Here is a 19008-nt window from a genome sequence, read left to right as displayed (position 1 = left end):
TTTACAACAATGCCAGAGCTTATGGACAGGCGCTCTGGGGAACTAAAAGGATATTATAGGATGAATCTCTACAAGGCTGTTTCTCATTCCACTCCTTTTCTCATCCCAATATTTTCTTTTTCGAGCATTTTCTTTCTCTGTCATTGCCATCAAGTTAAGAGAGGCTGTACCTGCAGCACAGTCCTAAAAATTCAGTGATTGATAACTTGCCTACCACACTGGGAACACTTCAGAGTATAGCACTCAGGGCCTGCTGGGAAAGTTGTCAGCCTTGGTTTTGAAAGTTATGAGATGCTGAAAAATTCTCAAAGCAATTTTTATTTTTTAAAAAACGAACAACCTAAAATTAAAAAAAAAACAGAAAAACACTGACTCATCCATGCCAAACTGCGCTTTCCAGAGGAAGTGTGTCAGCAGATTCAAGTGAACAATGATAGAATCCCATGATCCCAAATGATTCAAACCTGATGCTTTAGAGGCTGACATCCTGAGCTGAAATAGCCACAGGTCACCATCTGGCCTGATTTAGGGGAGTCCTTTCTTTTTAGTTTATTTCTGTAGTAGCAATAAGAGGTGAGAATCTTTCGAGTCAACTGTCAGGCAGGCTTCTCCTGTCACAGAAAAAATTATGAGAGCTTGGGCTTCACTTAGTGGTTGCTGAGCTATATTAAGAATCATATCCTTTCTTTAAAGTCTAGACGATATATTTGTAGCTCTGGCTTATCTCAGGGGCTATGGCTCTCAGGGACCAGAGAGCTTTTAGTCCTTACATGGTTGGGTTCACTGAAAAACTTTTCTCGCTGAAATTAGCAGGCATAATTTGACAGACACTTGGAGAGGATTACCCCTAATCACATTCTGGTTGAAGGCCAGGTTTGGAAGTAAATTCTTTTAAAATCTTGGGCTTCAGGAAGCACAGCTTGAAGGTGAAAGTGGGACATGTTATGTTGAAAAGAGGATATGAAAAATGTTATTAAAAACTGAGAGGCTGATTCCTGGCAGAGGACAACTCTTCCCTGATTTGCTGGTCCCTGGCCTTGTCTCTCTCTCCTTGTTTGGAAGACTCCAGGTCGTTCACGTTGTGGATGCCTGCAGTTGCTCTGTGCATATTAAGTTATAGGGCTGTACAGACTGGTCACCTCTGGCGAGACTGAAGAGACAGAGGAGAGCGTGTTCCGGCAGTTCTACCTGGTTCAAAGGATAAGCTCTTATCCTTAATTCTCAAAGGAGAAAAAGCATACAGACACAGTCTGGAACAATCATTGTCACTCTTCCAACTTCTATGTTCATGACATTGAATAATAGATGAAAGAGAAATAATCAAAAGTAAATGAGAAAGAGTTTTCCATGATTCACTAAAGTAGTAGGAGTATTCTGTTAGGAAATCCCAGAACAATTTATCGGCTGCTACCTAAAATTTTGCATTTAACTTTAATTATGCCTAGTTAGGAATTCAGCAAAACAGAAAGTTTCAACATGACCAGCTGCTACAGATCCAGACTGTTTCACAGTTGAAATTTTTGTTTAATCTTTTGTTCAGTTTTTTGATCACGCAAGAAACCCCGTTCTTAACAGATTCAGTGTCATGAAAACTAAAATACAATGACATTAGCCAGCTAACCTGTCTGTCCCAATCCACACCTTAAAACACCTAGGAATAAAGTATACTACTATGGTCATAAATTAATTTCATCTGGGAAAGGAGATGCGGGTTAGACTCTTTCCCTCTTCACAGAGCCCCTGGGAGACAGAAGCAGAATCTTTATATCATAGTTAGGTTATGGTTGCATTTTCCTTTTCATTATTATCAGTGTCAAATACCGGACCAGAAGAAGGTGGCCTCACATAACCCTTCTCCAATTACCCTCTCTCAAAAAGAAGAGATGGGAGATTGACTACATAGGTCGACTTGAAAGAAGACAAGAGGTGAGCACACTCCTGGTACCCGGACGGAAACGAACCCGCATCATCTGCACATGCTCGGTAGCATCACAACCGATTAACGCAGAGCTTCATGATGAATGGGAATGCCCGTTTGAAGCTCGCACTCTAACACAAGAGAAATCGTGATAGCACATGATGAACAGATCAATCACTGTGAGGGTAGAAAGTGGGATGGAGTCTAATAAAATGAGCAGGTATTAGCTGGACTAGCCAATATGCCATGTTGAAAGAAAAACATGATTTTAGGAATGAAATAAAACAAACATTCCTGCCCAGCTCTGTACTGTGTCAATAACAGTTTGGAAACTCGGTTGATTTTGTAAATTTAAAAATCAATAAAAGGGGTGAGAAGAGTCCCTGCCTGGATGGCAGTTGGGAATGGAAAGAGCTTGGGAAGGTTGCAAGGAAAGCCAAATGGATCTGACTTAAATGCTTTTTTTTTTCAAATAATTTTTTAAAAACGTTTAAAAGTTCCACCTAGAATTGTATTTAAATTTTCCTATAAATTAAAATAAAGTGAAAAACAGTGACCCCGCTCCACTCTTTGCGGCCTGGCTTTTGTTTCTCACTTTACCGTTAGAAAAGTCGGGTTAGAGTTGTGTGGGTGTTGGGCGTTTAAGCTCCATTCTCCTTAATCAGGAGAAACACCTCAATGTTGTGATGCTCCAGAGGAAGCAGCTTGCCCAAGTCAGAGATGAAGTATATTCGGAGTCAGGCATCAAACCCAAGTCTCCTCACTATTTTATTCGTTCCTGGGGCAAGGGGAGAATGACGGTTGTTAGTGTGTATTTCAGAATCCAGTTCTCAAACTTTGATGTGCGTGTGAACCCCCTGGGAATCTTGTTAATGTGCAGATTCTGATTGATAAGGTCTAGGATGGGGCCGGCACTCTGCATTTCCAGGAGATGCTGATGATGCTGGTCTGGCCCACAGCCCACTCTGAGTAGCAAGAGAAGTCCACTGCCTGCTAGTGAAGACACTGAAGTGGACTGGCTAAAAAGTCAGTCACAGCAAGTTTGGGTCAGGAAGAGCTGGAATCGTATCACCCACCCATCTCTGCATTCCCTGCTAAGCCCCTGTTGCGTGCTACACCTCACTGCTGACTCTTACTGAATTGGAGTGAACTTGGGAAACACCCAAACGACTGCTGACAAGCCATGTAGCAGCTGGCAAGGCTTTGGGAAGGCGGTGCTCACAGACCAGTCAAGGAATACATTAGAACATGGTTTCTCCCATTTCGCAACTTAGAAACTGTTATCTTTAAAAAACCTGAACATCATCTCCAGAAGTAAGATATGGAGAAGACACACGAAGAGAATCAGCAGACAGTTTCTGGCATTCTCTTGGAGCTGAGTGGTTAAAGATAAAACTAACTCATGCAGTAAGATTCAATGACCTTTGTATTCTAGTGACAATGATAATAACAGATGATATAAAGAAACCTGCCACCTCATTCCTAGAGCTCAGTCAGAAACTTGGGACTTCACCCTCATTTCCTCTTCCAGATTTTGTCACCTTCAGAGATGTAAGGAAAACAAACACTTTTGGTTTCTACTGTCATCCTTCTCATTGGCTCCAAAAAATCTTGACCAAATAAAGCGATAATTTAATCAAGATGGGTGGGGCGTCAAAAAGACACTGACATTATAAAATTAAAATAGCAGCAGCTATTTTATACAAACAAGTAAGGCATAAATAATTCTATCTCCCTAAGATGCTCCTCAAATCTATCATCGAAAAAGAACTAACCGAGCCTCAGTTTTCTTATCTGGTTAATGGGGATAATAATAACTCCCGCCCTGCAGAGGTAGCAAATGAGATAATGCTGCAGGTTCATTGCCTGGTATTTTGTGGGGTACCCATTTTCACAACTGAACAATCTTTTCCCCCAAAAGTGGACAATGCAGGTGAGAATCCAGATGTATAATTGGTCCATGTTGAGGGATTATGAGGCTAGTTCAGTGAGAAGGGCAAGGAGGAAGGGGAATTGAGGATGCCAACGAGACACAATCATGGGATCCAGATTCAGAGGAACCAAGTGAGATGAGGAGGGAGTGATGATGGTGGTGGTGAAGGGTGGGGAAGGTGCTGGCTGCTGCTCCCAAGTGAGGGTGTTGCAAAGATGAATCAGCCCGGTCCCTGCCCTCTACCTACAAAAGCCATTCTACCCACACACTTCAGGGAACAACGCAACCCAGCCAAACTGCCCTCATCCCTTTGTCACGATAGTGGAAATGGTTCTGTCTGGAAGACTGGGCAGATCCTCCTGAATGCCCATATACCTTAGACCTTCTATTGAAGCCAAGATTTTCTGAATAGCTGACCCCTGGAGAAAGTTGCATTGATTTTGAGATTGGGAGCCTCATATCCAGTTTCCAAATAGCAATACAGAGTGTTCCTCATTCATGATGGTGCATACTACTTCATTTACTGTGATTCAACAAATGTAGTTCCAAGCCCCCCAAACCCACACCCAGGAACAAACCTTGGAGTACCTTTCTGCTCTCCAACTCCACACTGCAAAAAAAAAACAAAACAAAAAATCAATAAAAGAAGGTGGGACTTTCCTGGTGGCACAGTGGTTAAGACCCCACGCTCCCAATGCAGGGGGCCCAGGTTCGAGCCCTGATCAGGGAACTAGATCCCACATGCATGCTGCAACTAAGAATTCGCATGCCACAACTAAGGAGCCCGCGTGCCACAACTAAGGAACGGGTGAGCCACAACTAAGCCTGCAAGCCAAAACTAAGGAGCCTGCCTGCCACAACTAAGGAGCCCACATGCTGCTACTAAGGATCCGGCGAGCCGCAACTAAGGAGCCCACGAGCTGCAACTAGGGAGCCCGCCTGCCACAACTAAGACCCTGTGCAACCAAATAAATAAATAAATATTAAAAAAAAAAGTCAACCAACTTGACCTGTTTAATTGAAATGATAAAATGGCTGAAGAACAATCCAGCAACTGTAAGACACAGCCTGAATCTCTGTACTAACTCTGATCCAATTTGTTCATTCAGTGCTATGGCTGGGCAGGGATCCAAGCAAAAATCTGACAGTGGCTAGAAAAAGGGTGACAGCTTCTAAAAACTACAATTGTCCCTAAACTTGAAACACTCATAAACCTCCTCAAATCCATCTGGTACAAACGCCATGTTTTAGAGCAGCCCACTCTCCCCGAACTTGAACCGGCCTGCAGAAGACAGCCATGCCAACTTGAATGACTCTGCTCTGCGTCACCCTCTAGGTTGCCAAATTTAGGCATAAACACACCCATTCACCCTCCCAGAGCTTTCTAGAATGGGTACAATGTCATGGGTTGTCTATATCCTGTCGCTTGGCCCAGGTTCTGTAACCTCATGGTCCATTCACTACACAAAAACAGACCACATGCCAACCTCGGCCACAGGCTCCCTTCTCTCCCAAGTCACACACAATGCTGGCTGACCAAGGAGACATCTCACTGACAACACAAACATCGAAATCCTGCACGTGGCAGATGCGTCTGGGGTTGCAGTCCTTTCAACACAGTTTGCTTAAGAGAGCAGGTCTCCCACACAGATAACGACTGGAAAGGCCACCTCACCATGTGCTCTGCCTAGATAAGGCAGGAGGCTTACACAACTTCTCTGTAAGTTCGAGCACTCAGCAGGAGTTAGGGGGCTGAAAGGAGCTGCATATGCCATTGCCTTCCCTAAACTAGGGGTAGGGGAAATAATTAAGGTTTTAAATAGTCCACTTGCTCAGTCCACAGAAGTACCAGGACATCCCCATTTTAAGAGGCTGAGGTCACAGTCTGAACCCTTCTCTGCCCTGTGGTCCTTGTGCCTGACAGGCTGGGGCCATGCTCTGGACATTTGTTCTCACAGCCTGTGCTGTGAGGAATACTTTTGGTTAAGGCACAGGTTCCTTAAGTAACATGCCCATGGCATTTTCCTTCTTTTTGTGACTGTGCTGCCCAACAAAAACAGCCTCGTTCCGACCTTATGGAATCTGTAGAGACTAAATTCTATCATAAAAATGGAACTGGATAGTCCTGAGAACAGTGTTGGAGAAAGCAACGGTCTACTCTGAAGGACACACTGTCGGGACAGAGTTCAGGTGGACTCTTGTTTTGGAGGAGGGTGGAAGTAGAGACACGGCAGGGGGAAGAAAGCAAAACTGCAGCAGTGAGTTAGTTACTGTCCCTTTCACCGTCCTTCTGAATAAGGCATCTGGCTAGCAAGTAGTTTTATCACCAGCCCTCACTGTTTAAATCTTAGCAGAGAAAAAGAGAGGACGTTGAAGTGAAGAAAAAATGAAATGGATTACCACCAGTTTCTGGATTTTCTTCTTATATCTGAAGCTCACTCCCAGTCTAGGGAATAGTCTTCGGTTTAAACTGAAAGTGAGAAAATTGTGGCACATTAAGGTGGCAGATAGCTGGAAAGAGGAGCGAAAGCAATGAAGCTGTAGTTCGGGTTATGTGATAGCAATCACTTTTACAAGGAAAGAGTCCATGGAAATGCAGAACTGCAGTTTGCAGGCTGATTCTACCTTTAACGTTCTGGGTCATTTGGGGCCAAGAACTTCTTTATCTTCCTTAGAGATGGGAGGACTTGTTTTAAAGCCAGTACTTTGTGAAGTGGTAAGATGTCTGTAAAATGCTTCGAGTGCCCAGGAAACAAACCAGTGGCAAAATAATAATAAATAAAAATAGTAACGACAACATACAATAAAAACACCAGGCATCACAGGATTGAAGGGCAGAGAAATGAGCCACTTGGAAGCAGTGACGAGACTTTTCTAGGGGACCCACAGCTTCCCGGAGCTTCCCCCACCCCATACTCTGCTGTGAGCCCTTTCACCTAGCATGAGCCCACAGGACAGGCTGCTGGCGCCAGAGATCTAGCTTTGAGTCTCATCTATAACTACGGCCATGTCCCAAATTAACCCTCTGCAACAGATGCCAAGGGAGACTAGAAGTGAATGTTCAGGATATACTTTCTGGTACATCGTCTACCTTGAGAGAAAGGGATTTAAACCAACAGAATAATACACAGGTTGATGAACACCTGACGATAATAACAAAAGATGCACTGACCTATAAAGTGCCTTTTACTATGTATCCCAGGATGGACAATACAAGCTGGTTAGGTAATTAGCCCTTCAAGAGTTCTTTTACAGTCATATAAAAATGCTTTGCCTTGTTAAAAAAAGATATCTAGTCTACCAAAACCATATCCATGAATGGGCTTGGGCTTTTTTTCCATTTTCAGGTTTGCAAGATAATTAAAAATACCTACATATCATCTCTGAGCACACCAGCTGTCCATTAGCTAATCAGTTTTGGCAATACACTGCACAGAGGTATACCACTACTGGTTTCTGACATTAAGTTAGCTTTAAGCTTATTGGCTATTCCTACAACTGGAGGCAGCTTGGAACCCAGGCCCTGGAAAGCATTTGCAGGATTTACTAGCCTTTTGCCTGACACCTTTTCAATGGTGAGAGGTCTGGGCACAGACTTGCTAATCCAAGGGTGTCTTAGTGCTTGAGCTGGGGTCAGGCGGGCAGAGGGGTCCCAGTGAAGACACCTTTTCAAAAACTCTATAAATAAGTAATCATCACACCCCTTCAGTGCTGTCCCCCAGTCTTTGCTGCCTGGGGGACCCCGCTTCTTACCCCTCCGTGAACAACCTCCCACAAGCACAACCCTCCCATCTGCCTGAGTGGTCACGGAACAGTAGCGAGGTAGGCCCTTGGAGTTAATGAAGTACTTGGCACGTTTGCATTGCTCCAGGAGTTTTGGTGGTGGCATCCCTAGAAGCTCCATCATACAGGCCAGCTGGTCTCCTTCATCCTCTCCAGGGAAGAGAGGCTGTCCTGTTAAAAGTTCTGCAAGGATGCAGCCAAAACTCCATATGTCAATGGGCGTGCTGTAGCGGCTTCCTAAGATGATCTCTGGAGCTCTGTAGAACCGAGACTGGATATATGTGTAGAGCTTCTGGTACTCAAAACAGCTGGACCCAAAGTCAATGACCTTAGTCGCACTGCGTCCATGGTGTTTCAGGAGAATGTTTTCTGGCTTCAGGTCACAGTGAATGATCTTGTTTTTGTGGAGGGCATCCAAGGATTGCAAGATGGATTGAGCAAACTTGCGAACCAACTGGATGCTAAAACCCTGGAACTTGTTTTTTTTAATGAGCTCATACAGGTCTATGCTCAGCAACTCAAAGGCCATGCAAACATGGTTCCGGAACGTGAAACTTTCCAGCATATGAATGACGTTCATGCTACCGGTTTTATCCTGCTTTTTAAGATGCTCCAAAATCCGGATCTCCTCGGCTGCTTGGCGATGGAAGCGCTTTTCATTGCGTACCATCTTCAGGGCCACGTACTGTCGAAGTTTGTGATCATAGACCCGGGCTACCTGCCCAAAACTGCCCTTGCCAATAATTTTCAGCACCTCGTATCGATAAGCTAGATGGTCTCGAGGCACGTGAATATAGGCCCCATCGGCATCATCGTAACCCCCATTATTGGGACCACCGATAACTCCATGCCTTTTTTTGGCATTTGGACCCACAAAGTAAATTTCTGGATAATTGATGATTTCCAGCTTCTCATAAGCAGTGAGGTGGTGTTTATATTGCTTCAGCGCTTGTTCTGGAGTCAGAGGCAACACTTTGGGGGCTTTGGATGAACTGCTGGATTTTGCTGTATTCAAACTATCTGAACTTTTACCCTGAGAAACTGTAGGAGAGCATTTTTCAGAGTCGTTGACGCCATCTGACTGAAAAGTATCAGATCTTCTGTTGCCAAATTCTTGAAATAGTTGTTCTACCTTCATCTCACCTCCATTCAGAAAGCGCTGAGTAGGATCTCTTGTTAAATGCTCAGTGGTGATCTACGGCAAAGAGAAGTGAATCCATGTTAGAGTCACTAAAAACGGTGGAAGAATGAAAGAATCGTCCCCCTGACTGAACAAAACAACAAAACATGCCAGTTGTGTAGTTAAAAGACCCAAAAGTGAGGTAAGAGAAGCAGGAGTCTCTAGAAACTCGTGTTATATTAATCCTTAGGTTCCCTGACTGCTATGGCCACCCCAACCCCGCTACATAGGCCTCCCCTTTGTTCAAAACAAGACGGTCATCTTACCATACCCGGAACATGCTAGATTCCTTCTAACTGGTATGTCTTCCTACCGAGAATCTTTTCACCCCATCCTCTCAAATCCTACGCTCTTTCAAAGCCCAGTGCTAGCCCTCCCTCTTCCACTTAGAACTACTCCAAGCCCGTACTAACTACGGCTCCACTCACATCTTAACTGCAGCTTTTCGAGTCTACCGCGTAATCTGGCACTTGTTATATATATATACTGTCCTATATTGTTTACAAACTGTTTCAAGTATCTTCCCAAATCTTAAGGGCATGTACCAGGAGCAAATTAATACATATTAAAGTGTTCTGTAAATGATAAAGGGACAGAGGCAGGAAGTGATCCCCAGGTCTTCGGAACCTTGGTCCAGAACATTAACATAACCTGGTACCAGGTTCTCCTAGTGCCTGTACTATTCTCCAGTAGGGCTGAACGTTGACCTTGGCCTGGAATCAACCAAGGCCTCATCATCTACTCCTGGGTCCCCAAATAAATGATCACATCTTTCTAACTCAGGTCATTGAATCACAAAATTTCTAATCCAGAGAGAACTCTTGAGATCACCAAGGCCAATTCTTTATGTATCTGATGAATAGCAGTGAGAATCTAAGGCCCCAGGGTGCTTCTTGTAAAACTCTCCTAAAGACAAAGAGTCTCCTTTCTCTCTCCCTCCCTTGCTCATAGACACATACACTAGTCTCCCTCAACAAAAGCCTACGTGACAAAGGCATACAACTCTTTTTACTTGATTTGGCATCACCTTTTCCTGCAAGGAACAATAACCCACAGAAGAAAACTCTACTTATTAAATACCTCTGAAATGAAATACGATTCTTTGAAACTCGATGGAGGGAAAGACAACGAAAAAGCCAAACACTAAAAAAAATACTAAGAAAAATATAAGAATGTGCTAGAAGGAAAGAAGAAAAAAAGTGCTAAATCTGTTGTTTAAAAAAAAAAGTCGGGCTGGGCTTCCCTGGTGGCGCAGTGGTTGAGAGTCCGCCTGCCGATGCAGGGGACACGGGTTCGTGCCCCGGTCTGGGAAGATCCCACATGCCGCGGAGCGGCTGGGCCCGTGAGCCATGGCCGCTGAGCCTGTGCTCCACAACGGGAGAGGCCACAACAGTGAGAGGCCCGCGTACCGCAAAAAAAAAAAAAAAGTCTGGGATACTTCAAAGAACAACTATTTTTCTTAACAGACCCTGAATAACTGTACCCCTGATCTGTATGATTGAGAGCCTCTATGATCAGGGGTAGATAATTCCAGAGAAGCTCTGAGCTATATTTATGATCTCTTAAAATATAACTCAAATTATAAGGTAATGATCCAAAGTGGCCAACCATTTAAAAAGTAGAATTTTAATATAACCTAAGCAAACAACACCTGACCCATCATCTATATAAATAGAAATATAAAAGATGAAAATATAAAAAACAAAAAAGGGATGAAAAAAAAAATTAAGTGTTGGCATACTTTAGACAGCCCCTAATTTAGTTATAAAAGCATGACATTAGTTTCTGCCTGCTTCTTTTAGGTCATTTAATCAATTTAAACATTTATATAGTACTACCGTTACAAAAATGAGGCACTGCACCATCTTACGTATAAGCAAAGCAGCCAGTACAACGGTAGCCATACTTTGGCATTGAGTTTCTAAATAAAGAGGCAAGATACGGACCAGGAGAGATCTCTGATACCAAAATAGAGAACTATCATTAGTCAAGAAAATAAAATAGGCTTGCAGACAGAACCTAAACACCTTGCTAAAATGTAAATATAATGCAACATTTTTTTTTTTTTTATCAGCAATGAAGTCAAATAACCATTCCTGTTTTTAGGGATGAAAAAAAAAGGTCTCATCCATCCATCTAACATTCACATGAGCACTAATTGTTCACAATTATAAAAGTGCCAAAAAACAGGTTACCTCAAGGCACTACAATCTATTAGGAGATAGGTTTGGCTGAACTAGGGAATTATAATTATTTGGTTTTAGGTAGATTTACATAACAAAACCAAATATTTGCATGCATCTAAACCAGTTTTCCTTAAATTTTTACTACCTAACCTAAATGCATCTAAATATTTACTGCTAAAGTCCTGGGGACACATTCTGAAGAAATGTGAAGTCAGAAGGCCTAGGTTGGGGTCCTGGCTACACTGCTCCAAAACTGTAGGTCCCAGGGTAGGCTTAACCTTTAGCCCAGTTTCTTAGCCTCAATTTCTTTATCTTTAAAATGTGGATAATAATACCTCCTTGCAGGATGTTGTGTGAATCAAATTATAATTAATAATATATGTGAAAGACCCTCAGAAACTATAAAACATGTTAAAAACACTGGTAACAATTCGGCAAAATTCTCAATATATTGTTTAAACTCCAATACACCCTCCCTTTCCCCTTTTAGCTTAGCTTTTCTCTCTGTGGTACCTTCCTCTGCAGCTCCAGACTCCCTCCACCAGACATCTGGCATTAACTATGCCTTCTGCTCCATGAAGGCCTGCACAAGCAGCCTTCCCTTAGGATGCATGGAAACACCTCACCCACTTTCTCCCCCACATAAAACCTCCTTTCAACTTGCCATGCAATTTAATGGGTTATCTCTCCAGAGATATTTGCCCCTTAACAAGATCAATGCCTTAACCCAAGGGAATGACTCTCTAGGACCCGCAGTCATCAATGACAAGCTGGTAGGAAAGGTATTTGTGGTCCAGGGTCCACCCCTGGGTATTTCACCTACTCTGCCTACATGTAAGGCTGTGCTGGCTCTGGAGGTATTCATTTCTGTTTGTGATAAAGAGAGGGTCTCAGGTACAGAATGTTAATAAGAACAGAAATTTAATTTCCACAGAACTATTACAATAAGATTAAGGATGCCATTTGGATTTCCTGACTCATGGTTTTTCCTTAAAGTGAGCCTAGATCTCTCTGCAAATTAAGTCTTATTTTGCCCTCCGGAACTACACAGGAGTGTCCAAATTTCCATGTTAAAGCCCTTCAGATGCCTAATAGGGGCTGTCCTGCCTTCACCACTTTTTCTCTAGGCTCATCATCCCCATCACATCCTCCACCTCACACAGCCTGGGTCAGGCTGCCTTACTATATCCTATTCACGTTCTCAACATGTTATGGGCTGCACGTTATGTCTCTCTGCAAGTGTGGCTCCCAGAACAGAACGAGACACTTCAGGTCTAGTCCTCTGTGGACTGTCAAGGTTTGAACCTCCAATGAATCTGAAGAATTCCAGAAAGGAATTTTTCCACACAGGGAGGGATTCTCGCCTTAGCTTTCTTTCCTTTCCTGTAATAACTCAAATACTGGTCTGAATCAATTATGTATCAAGTCTGCTGTGCTATAAATAAAATCTTCCTTCCATTGTTCTAGGAGAATCTACAATTTTCACACATGTTAAAGTAGTTACAAAACACTATATATTTCTAGTCTAGGGTTATAATCACAATAACTGACCAATGTCTGCAATCGACTTCAAATATTTAACTATGTAATTATATCCAGAGAGACAAATAATGCCAGATTAATCATGTTTTATTTAAGAATGCTTCATATACATTTTTAATTTGGAGCACTCTTTTTTTTTTTTAACATCCCTGTATTGGAGTATAATTGCTTTACAATAGTGTGTTAGTTTCTGCTTTATAACAAAGTGAATCAGCTATACATATACATACAGCCCCATATCTCCTCCCTCTTGCGTCTCCATTCCTCCCTATCCCACCCCTCTAGGTGGTCACAAAGCACCGAGCTGATCAATTTGGAGCACTCTCGACACTTCAAATAGAATCTTCAACTGTGTTAATCAAGTCTTAAAGATCTTGCTGAGAAATTCAGAAAAGGAATATCCTTCTCATCCAGATATAGAACACCACCCTCTCCCTCGCTCTCCACCCTAAATCTCTGCAACACAAAGCTAACCCAATAAAAGCCTATGAGCAGATGATTTATAGTTTACAACAAGAGTGTAAGGGCATCTTGGATAAACAATGAAGCCAAAGGACTCTGTGAAATGAGCAATAGCGTCTCACAATGGAGTCATGGCATAATGAACTATAAGTGTTACTAAGAGGTCAAAAGCACTTTTTTCAGCAAAATTTGCAAAGACACCATTGGTTTAGAATCTAAAATCTTGTGTTTTGCAAGCTGTGTTACTCTGAATACCATACAGTAAAAAAATTCATTTTGATCCTGAAACATACAATTTAATTGCCCTACTATATGGTGATTAGCACTGGCCAACTCTGAAGTAAAGTTAAAATGGACTTTAAGTCACATGATGACCGACTGTAAAAGTTTCCCAGACAGATGTGCTAATTGTCAGCAAATAACCACGAAATCTGATAGTCAACACAAGGAGTATATAGGTGGTTCTGGAGCTCTTAGAGGTTTTTACATATTAAAAAAAATAAGCTTGTGGAGAATGGAAACTTACTGCACTTCAGAAAGGAGATTAAAAATAGGGTGACCAGCCTTCCAAATATATGTAGCCCGTATTTTGTAATATTATTAGCCTTGAAAGTAGTGAAGGGGTTGATTTTTAATGGCAAAAGCTGACAAACCGTTGGGAAGGACTATGAAAAATGCAAGCAGTTTTTTACATAGAAATAATTTTAGGTCTTAAACAGAAATATGAAGGAGAATTATTGATAAATTAGTCTACTCAATTATTCAGTTTGTTCATTGATGATACATGCAGCAAATTTTAAAGTCACAGGAGAGATTCTCCCTATCATGGAACTTGTCCAAACCCTGCTCTCCCTACCACTCCATGAGTGCCAAGGGAATGGGAATTAATTTATTCTCTTAAACATAAAACGGTGTCAAAAGCTAAATGTCTGCAAGCTCCAAAATGATTAAATGCATCGAAACCAAAATGTATTGTTCAAGTTCTATTTATGATCTATAAAATGATTCTCTTAAGCATACTAATAAGCTAGGACTGCATTTCTACCGTGCAGGGAAAATCTGCAGATCTGTAAGTTCAGAGGTATTTTCTGTTTCTTGTTCTTGTTAAAATGAGCCATCATAATATACTGCACATATCATTCTATTAAAAAAATAACCACTATCTAGATAAAAGTAGCATGTCATTTTTTCCCCTATTTACCCCAGTGATTGAAAGGAATAGGTGGGTTCCAAATCAAAATCATTCTGAAAAGCTGAACTTGGACCACAGAAATTGTTATTGGAAGTCAAGAGAAACCAAAAGTGAATAAATAAGAGCCTGGGTTACCAGTGAGATGTAACTGTCCCTTGACCATTTAAAGTAGCACTTCCTCCTTTCCAGGCCCATTAGAGCTCAAAGAATTACTTCATTTACTTACATTTAGTCTTCTGGGTAGAGGTGGTTCAGAAGGATTGCAGAGTGCATTTGAACAGGGTGGGCATTTGGTTTCATCTATCATCACGAAGGTATCATAGACACCATCACCCAATCTAGTTGAAAGGATTACAGATAAAATCTGTCAGTAACCGAAGTATATAAATTTGTATTTCCAAAACACCCTGTGTCTTAACTGCTTCATATCTGCTACAAAGAATAATTAAGACAAACAAATGTCCACACTGCATTTTGGCACTGAATACACACCACAGGGGTATTTGGCAGAGGAAGAGAGGAAACCCAACTTTTCCTCCTTTTTTTATTTTTAAAGAAAGGACAGCATTTCTAGGTTTATATTTTGAAATTGTTAACATAAATCTTACTTTCTGAATGTTGTTAACAATAGGGGCTATCAAAAGAATCTCATTTAACTTACTACTTGAAAACGAAGGCTAGTTGAAATCTGAAGCCTAAAATCTAACCAAAACAAACAAACAAGACAGAGAACTGTATTTTCAAGTCGGAGACTTGGATTCTAATCTCAGCTCTACCACTGGCTACTCTACCTTCCTCTCTGAGCCGTTGGCCACATGTTGTAAAGGGAAGAGTAGTTCCAGTCTACGCACTTCTGGGTCTCACAAGCAAGAAATAAAAGGCCTTCTTAGGGCTGTTTTCTCTTTATTTATTTATTTACTTTCCTACTTAACATCTATCTAACTTGTAGAAAAATACAGTGAATTCTACGGCAAATACTATAGAGATTCTCTAAATTACAAAATGTACTGGATTCCACATCTTTACCCACTTAATTTTCTGGTGGATGGTGGAAGCTAAATGCCAAATGATCATTTCTCTGCTCTTTAACACTGTGCCTCCACCGCTGTAAGGGAACACAAAAGACGGAGAGGATTTATTTAATCCACAAGATGGCTCTGAATAATGTATTTCATCCGCCACCAAGAACACGGATTTCCCAGTAACACACATCAGCATTTCATTGTATCATTTTTACATGATAGACTATGAATACAATGATAATGAGCCAGCTGCAAGGGAAGATTTTTTTTTAATCTTTAAAACTATGCTGAAATATTTTAGTGGCTTATAAAAACTGTTTTGTCCAATTAGTTCTAGAGTTTTCTTAATCGATGTGTTATAGGAATACAAAGAGAAAAAAAAAAAGAAAAACAAAAACCAAACAGAAAACCCACTACAAATATTTTTGGAATGTTCTCTTTTTAAAAAACATGCTTACATTCTGATAAAATTATGCCTTTACCGGGAACTGCTTCATTGACAAGAACCAAAAATTCTGGCTGTGACTGATTCTTTGCCAACAGCATGAATAAAACAAACAAAATGGGACAGACGTCCACATTTACAGAGAAAAAGACAGACTGAAGACCTATAAGATTTCCTATAAATAGCCAAAGAAAATTACCCAAAGGTAGTCTCCATGCAAATGAAGTGGGCAGGTGGTCCGTACTCTCCATTAAGGTGTAAAATACAATGCAAGGTGGAGAATCTCTCAAAACACGATCCACAGAAAGCCCTACTCAGCAGAGCCCCTCACCTACACCCCTCACGGCAAAGCCCTTGGTTATCTGCTCTGAGCAACAGGGCTTATTTGAAAAGGTATTGCTCCCTGTCTCCCCCAGTTTGCTAAAAAGCCCCACAAAAAATCCCAGCTTCTGAGTTCCTTACCATATACCCCCGATCTAGGACTTCAGAAATAATCCCCATGGTGGGAATTCTTCTTTCCCTAACTCCGCTCTGGCCCACTCCCGCGCTGGGCTGGGGGCAGGGGAGCTGATGGAGAGGAAGAGGGTGGGCCAGTCCCGGGGAGGGAGTCAGACCCCTTCCCTCGTCCTTCCTGCTTGGGGGCTAGCTCAACCTCCAGCCCAGTCCATCCACGTCCCCCGACCTCGCCTGCCAGTTTCAGCGGCTCACTCGGGCGTCCCAGACCGTTATCCCCCGGCGCCGTTACCTCCGCTGCTGGGGCGGGAGGCCGGCTCCTGGCGGCCCCGCATCCTTCCGCCCGGGCCCGCGAGCTGTGCCTCCCATCCGTCAGCTCGGGACCCCCGGAGGGAGGGGCGGCGGTTGGACGTTCAGGCGAGCAGCGTCCACCTGCGCTGGGGCGGCTGCCTCCCGGGCCGCGACGTTTCCTCGGTTAACACTCTCTTGCACACCCTGCAGCTCCGCGCGCGTTCGCTGGGGACTGGCTGGGGTCGAGAACAGCCAGAGGAGCAGCAGGGGCGGGAAGGGGAGTGGTGTGGTCGCCTAGCAACCGCGGCACGCCCCGGGAAACGCCTCTGCGCAACTACGCGGACACGCACAGGGGCGGGGCCGAGGCCTCTCCCCACTGAGCGGCGCGTGTCTCGGAAGCTCTAGCTGGCTCCGGAAGGTGGGAGGCGGGAGGCTCGGAACCCGCCGCCTGAGGTTCTCTTGTCGCTGGCTGAGGCCTGAGGGCCGCGGCTGGGGACGGAGAAAGGCCCTGACGGAGGGTTTGTGAAATAGAAGCCCCCGATTTCTGCCTCAGAAGTGGCAGCCGGCACCTCACAGTCAGCTATCTCTTAGCAAGTTGCAGCCTAGAATTCTAAAACCTCCCTTGAATATGAATAAAATAAGAACGAAAGACATGGGTAATTTCTCAGACTTCACTGAGGGGCGTCCCTCCGGAGGGTAATGAGTTAACAAAGGAAACCAATAGTAATAATCCCATTTTGTGACACCACCGGCGCCACGAATATTTTCATTTAACCTCGGTAACCATACTAGATGACATCCCTCTTTTATATAGACTCCCCTGACTCCCCTGCAATGGGATGCCACGGATGGTAGGGCTCAGAGCCATTTTAAGGATGAGGAAACTGAGGCCAGAGGAGATCATGTGGTTGGCGAAGCCTGAACTAAATGTCTCCAAATTCCCAGCCTTCGTCCTGCTGCACCAGACCCCCTGGAAAGAAGGCTCTTCCTGTCTTCTTCCTTGGAATGGGTGGGGTTTTTCCCTTTACTTTTCTGAAAAGTTAAGATGCCTCGGCAACACCAAGGTTAAGCGGATTTGGATAGTTGGAACAAAAGTGAAAGGGAAGGAGGTTAAAACAGAAGAACACAAGTGTTGTTTTTTTGAGCGTAACAGCCAGTCGGATTATCTAAACCTACAAAACACGAGGCAGGCTGTCTGACCCTTGAGGAGAGAACTAAACGTTATGGAAATGCCGAACACGGGCGCCACCTGGTGGGGCTTGGGGACTCATTGCATGGTCCATAAACCTGCAAATTTCCATCCAAGGCTCATTTCCGTGTGACTAAAAGTCATAGTCCCTGTTCTCATGGCTTTAGTAAAAAGGCCCTTAAAATCCAAAGGCACTTCACTTTATAAATTAATAATGTGTCAGTTTGGGGAACTTTACTCTTTGCAATCAATGTTTTCTTTAGCCTATGATAAAAATATAAATTCAAAGATTTTCTTCCATGATGATTTAAATTTTTTTTCTAATCTCATGAATAAGCTTTCTTTTCCTAACCTCGCCCAGCCCTTCCCCCACCCTTCCCCAACCAGAACAATCCTGCTTTCATGTGGGTTTGTACTTAGACTCCTATGGAATATTTTGTTTGAAGGAAGAGTTCCATGGCAGCGAAAGGTTTGGACTAGATTGTTGCTGAGGTCCTTTCCAGCTCTAAGGTTGCAAAATTGTATTAAATAATCATTGTTCTTAGTACTTATGTGGACCCCTCAGACCACTTTACTGCGCTAAACGTTTCAATAGGACTTGCCCCCCGCCCAAGTTTTCTTACCTCTTTCTGAATCACTGCTCTCTCCAAGTCTGTTTTAAGACATAGCTTTGTAAGCCACCTTGAAGCATTCTGCTCCCCTTCCTGCCCCTGAGGTGGGAAGCACAGAGGCCTCCTTTGTCTTTAGGCTATTGATCCCAAGGCCACGGGAGGGAGGATTACACGAGGGTGCTGGCACTTCAGGAGTCTCCGACCTTAGTGACCCAAGTAATTTCTTCAAAGAGCCCCTGTTTCATAACAGTGTGGCTGGATTAAAGCCCAATGAGGGATCTAGCAGGAGCCTCCACACCCCAGCTGAACTGCTGCCCTGTGCTCTCCAGCTCCTGAGCAGCTTCTACATCATTTACGCCCTTTCTTCCCTTCCCGTTACCAAAAAACAGGGTTTGCCTCTTGGTGGGTGTTGAGCCAAAAGACGCAACGAAGTCAAAGAGTGAGAGAAGGAAGGATTTATTACTTGCAGCAAGTAAGGAGAACCCTGGGGATCTTTCCCAAAGCAGTGTCTCCCAGAACTGTAAAACTGGAGAAGTTTTTCGTTTGTTTTTGCGGTACGCGGGCCTCTCACTGTTGCGGCCTCTCCCGCTGCGGAGCACAGGCTCCGAATGCGCAGGCTCAGCGGCCATGGCCCACGGGCCCAGCCGCTCCGCGGCATGTGGGGTCTTCCCGGACCGGGGCACGAACCTGCATACCCTGCATCGGCAGGTGGACTCTCAACCACTGCACCACCAGGGAAGCCCAAAACCGGAGACGTTTTAAGCATATTCACGAAAGGGCTTGGGTGGTTGACAGAGTTCA

At 43.4% G+C, this 19008-nt stretch overlaps 1 protein-coding gene across 2 annotated transcripts; it reads right to left on the bottom strand.

Annotated features, from left to right (window-relative positions):
* Nucleotides 1-310: 310 nt before the first annotated feature.
* Nucleotides 311-16598, bottom strand: DYRK3 (dual specificity tyrosine phosphorylation regulated kinase 3). Of its 2 annotated transcripts, XM_060130137.1 has the most exons (6): nt 16409-16598; nt 14423-14534; nt 7700-8829; nt 6252-6321; nt 4430-4461; nt 311-611 (listed from the first exon to the last, which is right to left on the bottom strand). In XM_060130137.1, exons 1-6 carry the CDS (start codon nt 16483-16485, stop codon nt 590-592), a joined length of 1443 nt encoding a protein of 480 aa, XP_059986120.1. In that variant the 5' UTR covers nt 16486-16598; the 3' UTR covers nt 311-589. The 2 variants fall into 2 exon arrangements, with proteins under 2 accessions (XP_059986120.1, XP_059986110.1); XM_060130127.1 differs by lacking the exons at nt 311-611; nt 4430-4461; nt 6252-6321 and having other exon boundaries at nt 7041-8829.
* Between the last annotated feature and the right edge of the window lie 2410 nt (nt 16599-19008).

This window comes from Lagenorhynchus albirostris, chromosome 2 (genome assembly GCF_949774975.1).
Source record: "Lagenorhynchus albirostris chromosome 2, mLagAlb1.1, whole genome shotgun sequence".
Lineage (NCBI taxonomy): Eukaryota > Metazoa > Chordata > Mammalia > Artiodactyla > Delphinidae > Lagenorhynchus > Lagenorhynchus albirostris.
Note: the sequence above shows the minus strand (reverse complement) of the source record. Positions and strands in the feature narration are given on the sequence as shown.

Bases quoted from the DNA above. Each gene is read 5' to 3' on its own strand.
- DYRK3 (XM_060130127.1), bottom strand. From the start codon at position 16,485: ATGGGAGGCACAGCTCGCGGGCCCGGGCGGAAGGATGCGGGGCCGCCA. The intron at 14,535-16,408 runs GTAACGGCGCCG...CCTTTCAACTAG, and splicing joins CTCCCGCCCCAGCAGCGGAG to ATTGGGTGATGGTGTCTATG. The intron at 8,830-14,422 runs GTAAGTAAATGA...TCTTTGCCGTAG, and splicing joins CTCTACCCAGAAGACTAAAT to ATCACCACTGAGCATTTAAC.